Source organism: Marmota monax, unplaced genomic scaffold (genome assembly GCF_021218885.2).
Source record: "Marmota monax isolate L192 unplaced genomic scaffold, Marmota_monax_Labrador192_F-V1.1 WCK01_AAM20220418_F8-fsc00051, whole genome shotgun sequence".
Lineage (NCBI taxonomy): Eukaryota > Metazoa > Chordata > Mammalia > Rodentia > Sciuridae > Marmota > Marmota monax.
Window position 1 is genome coordinate 15,067,738 of NW_026695202.1, and position 6,620 is coordinate 15,074,357.

At 62.3% G+C, this 6,620-nt stretch overlaps 1 protein-coding gene across 3 annotated transcripts in view; it reads left to right on the top strand.

Moving 5' to 3' along the window:
* Positions 1-6,620, top strand: part of Parvb (parvin beta) — a 79,200-nt gene that overhangs the window by 69,559 nt on the left and 3,021 nt on the right. For all 3 annotated transcript variants that reach the window (XM_046429160.1, XM_046429161.1, XM_058574271.1), the window contains exons 11-12: positions 558-659; positions 4,934-5,006. In XM_046429160.1, the coding sequence (XP_046285116.1) occupies positions 558-659; positions 4,934-5,006 (175 nt within the window). The remainder of the gene's footprint in view (positions 1-557; positions 660-4,933; positions 5,007-6,620) is intronic.

Sequence of the window (6,620 nt, forward strand, 5' to 3'; positions counted from 1 at the left end):
AGACGTGTGTGTGCATGTGTGTCTGTGCACGCACGTGTGTGTGTCTATGTATGTATGTGTGTCTCTGTGTGTGTCTGTGTCTGTGTCTCTCTGTGTGTGTATGTCTGTGTCTCTGTGTGTGTGTCTGTGTCTCTGTGTGTGTGTCTGTGTCTCTGTGTGTGTGTCTATGTGTGTGAATGTCTGTGTCTGTGTGTGTGTGTTTGTGTGTGAATGTCTGTGTGTGTGTGTGTGTGTTTGTGTGTGTCTGTATCTGTGTCTCTGTGTGAGTGTCTGTATCTGTGTCTCTGTGTGTGTGTGTCTGTGTGTGTATGCGTGTATGTCTGTGTCTGTGTCTGCGTGTGTCTGTCTCCCACCCCCCGTCTCTTTCTCCCCGTCTCTCCCCACTCTGGGGGTCAGGACCTGGGGTGGGAGCTTTGTCCCATCTTTGCCTTGGTTCCAAACCTGCTGCCCGGGTGAGGTGAGGGCTGGATGATTTGGATCATTTCACTGTAAACATTTCTCCTCCCTTGAGTTTGTTAAAGTGTTTGCTGGGAATGTCACCAAGGTGTCCCCTGCAGTTTGCAGATGGCGTTTACCTGGTCCTGCTCATGGGTCTTCTCGAGGACTACTTTGTCCCCCTCCACAACTTCTACCTGACCCCGGAGAGCTTCGACCAGAAGGTACGTGTGCGGTCCCCTCCCGGGTGGCCCAGGACCTGCTGACTGGAACCCTAAGCACTCTCCGCAGCCTCGGGGCGTCTTGAGCAAATGGAAGCCGGGGTTGGGGGGGACGCAGCTCCTGGCAGAAGGACTGAGAAGCCATCGTAGCCTGAGAGGCACCAGAGTTTGTCCTCCACCTTCCCTTTGGGGTCCTTTGCGTGGCCTTCTGTGGCTCTGGTACTTGTGATCCCGGGTCAGATCCTGCCACACATCCCTCGGGTTTTCCTGCTCTTTGTGAGTGTCCCCAGTGCCCTTTGGGCAGCTCTGTGGCCAGCGTTTCCCTTCCCCATTCTTGGGCAGCAACATATTCCCAATGTTTTTCCTACTAAACGATCGGGCAGCTTCTTGAAGAGATGCCGACATCCCTCTGTCCTTAGGAGGTGGGGGCCAGGACCCACGGGGACACCAGTGTCCACCACGCTTTTGTCCTTTATGTAAATGGCGTAGGATTTGCACAGAACCCACCCACAGCCTGTGGTGTGCTCAGATCACCCCTCACACCGCCCCACCCGCTGCCAAGTGAGCGCCAGGGAGACAGAGGCCCTTCGGTGCCCAGGGGGACGTCACTCTGCCCAGAGGTCCCGGTCAGTACTTGGTTTAGCTGCAGGTGCAGAACCTGTGCATCTGTATTTACTCTGTGGATGTTGGCTTAAGAAAACATTCCCAGTAGGATTCTTGGGGCTGTCCTGGGTGGGGGTGCCCATGCCCCCCGCTGGCTTGTCCTTGTGGGCTCCCCCAGCCCAGCCCGCCACGGCAGCCCGAGTGCCTTGCCGTAAACACTTGGCCACGGATGGGCTGGGGTGCCGTGGCTCACGGCATCTGTCACTTTATTTTCTCAAAAGTGCCAGACCCGTGAGTCAGGGAGGCAGACTGTGTGAGCTGGCGGTGGCAGCCTGAGAAGCGGCGGGAACCAGGGCCAGTGTAGACCATCCGCCTGCTCTGGCCCTGCGCGGGCGGCTGCCAAGCGCCCCCAGGTCCTGCCTGCGGAGGTGCAGTCAGAGCAGAGGAGCGGGCTCGGCACGGGGCGTCCTGTCCCACCCGGGGTGGGGGTGGACAGGCACAGGCCGCGGGCGAGCCTGGGAAGTTGAGGCCGCGAGGTTGTGAGGAGGCTGCGCTCAGCCTTGTTCCTGAGAGGTCCCTTCTGTGCTGAGACTCATCAGCTGGCCACACTCTGGTTCAGCGGGATCTGCAGCCGGGTCTCTTGCCAAGACGAGGCTTTATACAAATGTCAGAGGCGCCACCCCTGGCCCCAGCCTTCCTCCCCTGGAATCCAGATGAAAGTCTGCGTCGGTCGCTGCCCTGGCCCGGGAGGCTCCGAGCCTGACTCACCTGTGAATCGGGGAGTGGAGGGGGGCTGGGGGGGCTCTCTGGGCAGCTGCTTGTCCCCTGGAGGAGGGGCCTGCGGCTCTGGGTCCCCAGGGCTGGCTCCTCAGTGGGAGCTCTGGGGTTCTGGTCTTTCCTCACGTCCCTGCCTCCCGTCGTCCTCCTCCTGGGCGAAGGTCCCGAAGCGCTGCTGGCATGTCCCCCGACGATCTGTCTCCTGGTCTGACAGCTGTCTGTGGCCTGGCAGCTTTTCCCATGGGGACTGAGCCACCAGAGGCAGGCTGGTTCTGCCACCTGTGTGCTAGGCACTGCTCCGGTGACAGTGGTGACATGGTTTCCAGTGTCCTGTGCCCCGAGACCACAAGGCACCTTTGGTGTGGCTCTGGGGACCTCGGTAGCAGCTCCACCTTTTCTGGAGGAGGGGCCGAGAGGGTCAGAGAGCAGCGCAGGGGAGGCACCAAGCGCTGCCCCCCCCAGGACGGGGCAGCTCAGCCCAGCAGGGCCCTGCCCCACGGTGGGCGGCGCCCCGTGAGGCCTGGGGACGGTTTGCGGCCTTTGGCTCTACACACTCCAAGCCCCTCGGGCCCTTCGGCCATCTGTGGGGGAGGTTCCACAGAACCTCCCGTCCGTGCAGCGCGGCGTCTGGAGACGTGGAATTTATTCCCCGGAGATCCCAGGGAGGGCCTTGCGGTTCCAGAGTGCGTCCCCCTGTGCCTGGCTGATGAGTCCGCTCTACTAGAGGCGCCGGTCTCAGGGCGACCCCCAGCCAAGGTCGCGGAGTCCCCAGGGGGAGCTGGAAGGGCCGGCTGCACTCGGGAGGTTTTCTAAGACCCTCTGAAGTACGGAGAGAAAGGCCGCGCCTCCAGCCGGACGTGGCCACATGTGGCGGGTCCCACAGCAGCCTCCGTCAAGGGGGCTCTCCGGGCCTCCCAGGAGCTGCCTGCTGGCCTGCGCGTCCACCCAGAGGACAGGGGTGACAGGCCTGGCACGGTGGCCCCTCCTTTCTGCATTGTCTCGGCCGAGGAGGACGCAGAAGCAAATCCCCCCTCAGAACCCACCACCCTCGAGCTGAGGGGCTGCGGGCAGGGTCCTGGGGGGTCTTCCCCGTGGACTCTGCCCTCCGAGGGGTGGGGTGGCCAGGTGTGCCCACTGGGCTTTCCACTGTGACTGCTGCTGGCGTGCGTGCGTACACATGGTGGGGACGTGCGTGGAGCCCTGGTGGTGGCTAGAGGCAGAGGCCCCCGGAGGACAGGTGTGAGCGCTGGACCCGGATGGCCATGCTCGGTGCAGGCTCCATCTCTTCAAGCCTGCACCTCTCTTGGCATGGACGTCCCGCCCCGCCTCAGCCCCGTCTCTGTTCCCAGGGCTCACCCCACCCTTGGGCCCAGAGGCGCAGCCCCCATCCCCAGGTCCTGCCCTTGTCCGTGGGCCTGTCCTGTTTCCATCGGCTGATTCCAGTCTGCCTCCAGGATGGCCAGGGAGCCTCCCAGGGCAGCGCCTCCGGTCATCCCGCCCAGCAAGCCTGTGCACATGGCCCGAATCTCTCGGGGCCACACCCCCGTGCCTGGCCGGGGCTGGCGTGCAGCGGGTGCTTTGCTTCTCTGGGCACCCCAAGCTGGGTGCCACTCCCTGAGGGTGATTTTGCCAAACACCTTTTCCCTGGTTAGTCCTTGATTTTTTTTTGGCACCAGGGATTGAACCCAGCGGTGCTTAACCACTGAGCCACGTCCCCAGCCCTTTTGGTGTTTTATTTTTTTTGAGACAGGGTCTTCCTAAGCTCTTTCAGGGCCTCATTAAGTTGCTGAGGCTGACTTTGAACTCGTAATCCTCCTGCCTCAGCCTCCCAAGTTGCTGGGATAACAGGCGTGTGCCATGCGCCTGACCCCAGTTAATTAGTAACTGGTGCTGGCAGTAAAATCATTATCTGGGGCTGGGGCGGTGGCTCAGTGGTAGAGCACTTGCCTAGCATGTGAGGCTCTGGGTTCAATTCTCAGCATCACATTAAAAAAAAAATGAAGATATTGTGTCCATCTACTGCTAAAAATATATTTTTCTAAACTATCACCTGTTTCTGCTGCACTTACACTGAAATCAGGGGGACATTACTGCTCACGGGGAGTTCGTGGCGCAGGGCCCCCGAGTCCTTCCCAGCTGAGTCCTGTGTGGAGCCTGTGGGTTTGGCGGCAGGTGGGTGCTGGGTGTGGTGTGGCTGACCCCGGACGTTGAGCACAGCCCAGCGGCCCCTGGTCTGCTAGTGACTCTCCAGCAGTCACTAGCAGAAGGAGTGCCTCAAGCCCCTTGGAGCGAGTAGCACTAGACCCTGTGGTCACAGGGAGGAGCCACGCAGGGTAGGACAGCTGCATCGGGCAGCGCTGGGCCAGGCCGACTCTGCAGCCACCCTCCAGCTGACTTCAGTTCCAACAGGGTCCACGGTGCCTGTTCAGGGTTGAGCCCCTGCCGCCTGCAGAGCACCGTGTCCTGCAGTTGACCAGGCCACCCTGTGTGTGCCCACTCCTCACAGCCGCTGCGGCAGTTAGCAGGGGCTGCTTTGTGCAGGGCAGTGCCCAGGACTGGCTGCTCTGCAAGGATCTTGTCCTCCTTGAGCCTCAGTTTCCTCGTCTGTAAAATGGGATCCCTGCCGCTTCTCCTTGTGGGTCTGGGTCTGGGGCAGAGCAGGCACCTGGTCACGAGGCCTCGAGAGCAGGCCCGTGCCTCCCTCCTCCCGTCCCCCAGCCCCAGATGCCTGGTGTGAGGAGGAGTGTACCTTCTCTCTGCTCCCTCCCGGGCTCTGCCACAGGCTCCCTGGGTCCTTGCTCCCTCATGCCCACCCTTGTTCCCGTCACCTCATCAGCGGGTCACGGGCAGGCCCAGTGCAGGTGGCCACAGGTCCTGAACTGATTCTTCCTTGGCAGGTCCACAACGTGTCATTCGCCTTTGAGCTGATGCTGGACGGCGGACTGAGGAGGCCCAAGGCTCGCCCTGAAGGTAATGCCCGGCCCTTGGCAGGAGGCCCTTGGCAGGCTCCCATGTGGCAGGGACGGAAACCAGGACTTAGAAGTGGCTGGACCCTGGACGTCCGTGTCTCCGGCTCATTTCCCCTGTTCGGGGTCCAGGCTGAGCGTGTGGGCAGGGTCAGCAGGGCCAGTTCTGTAAGAGCCTCTTGGTTTTGAAGGACGCGGCCTCTACCTGCAGACCTCAGGGCTGAAGACCTCTGGCCTTGGCCGCTCGGCTGGAAAAGCAGTTTCGTGCCCTGAGAGGACATTAAAGGCTCCCAGATTTAATGGGGCCTCCCGACGGCGGGCAGAGGGCGAGGCTCCTGAGCGGGACGGCACCTTCACATCCCGGCGGGTCTCGGAGGGACGGCCCAGGCAGCCTGAGGGCTCACCCAGCACCCCGCCTGGCTGGAGGTCGTCACCTGTCCCAGAGACCTGAGCCAGCACCTGAGTGGGGGTGGGGGCGCTTCTTAGGGTGCCGACTGAGGTCAGGGTGAGGGTGGACCCAGCAGTTTCCCTTGATATCAAGTTTCCTGGCCTCTGATGCTCCTGGTCTGGGGACCCCAGAACCTGGCACGGCCATGGCATTGGCCGCCTAGTGTCCTGGTCAGTGCAGGAGCTGGGCAGGGGCCCTGGGGGATTCAGGCTGAGCAGCACCCCGTGGCCCTCTTGGGAAGTCGCGGGGTGGGGGGTGCTGAACACCCGAGGCACTGACGGGTCCTGCGTGAAAAAAACCGTGACCTCCATCCCCCCGGGCCCCACAGGAGGACGCCGCAGGGCCAGGAGCTGTGGTCCCGCCTGCACACAGGAGGGCCCTTGGCTGGGAAGACCTCGCCTTATCTGGCGGTTCACAGGGGCCTGGGAGCCCACAGGGACACCCAGCGCATCTGGGGAGAGGCTGGGTTCGTGGGGCCCCAGGAGGGACTCCCGTCCTGCTGTGGGAGCCACATGGTCCTGTGGGTACCAGGGTCTGGTGGGGCACCCCAATGTGGCTTTTGAAGCCTTTTGATGTCAGATCTGGGGCAGCTGAGGGGGTGTAAGTCCTGTGACCCCGTGAGGGTGGGTTCTGTCAGGACAGGGAGCAGGGTGCTGGCTTACACCTGCACGTGTCCCCATGTTGGCCGCCTGATCTCTGTGGCCTCTGCCCTCCCCACTGCACCTACCCTGGCTTTTGGGGGCTGGGGTGACCCAGGGGGCCAGGGGCTCTGGGCCCCCCACAGAGTACTGGAGCTCCCTCAGGTAGGCAAGCCATTCCCGGCCGCCATCTTGGTCTTCTCATCTGCAAACGGGGGAGGGCAGGAGGCCGTGCCAGTGACCCACCTGGACAAGCTGGGACCCCAGGTCCCGGGAAGGTGGTAGGCCAGAGCCGACTGCGCCTGCCGTGTGTGGCTCTCAGGACTAGTTACCCACAGGGCTGGTGCAGGGTGGCCCTCGACATAGGGGGCTGAGCTGAGGGCCTTCAGCATCACTGGGTCAAGAGGAGAGGAGGCGGGAGCCCAGACCATCCAAGTCACGCATGCGAGGCCACAGAGCATGTGAGAAGAGCCAGGTGCCCAACTCCCAACAAGGTCCCCTCCCCACCGAAGACAGCAGCCCACACTTAGAG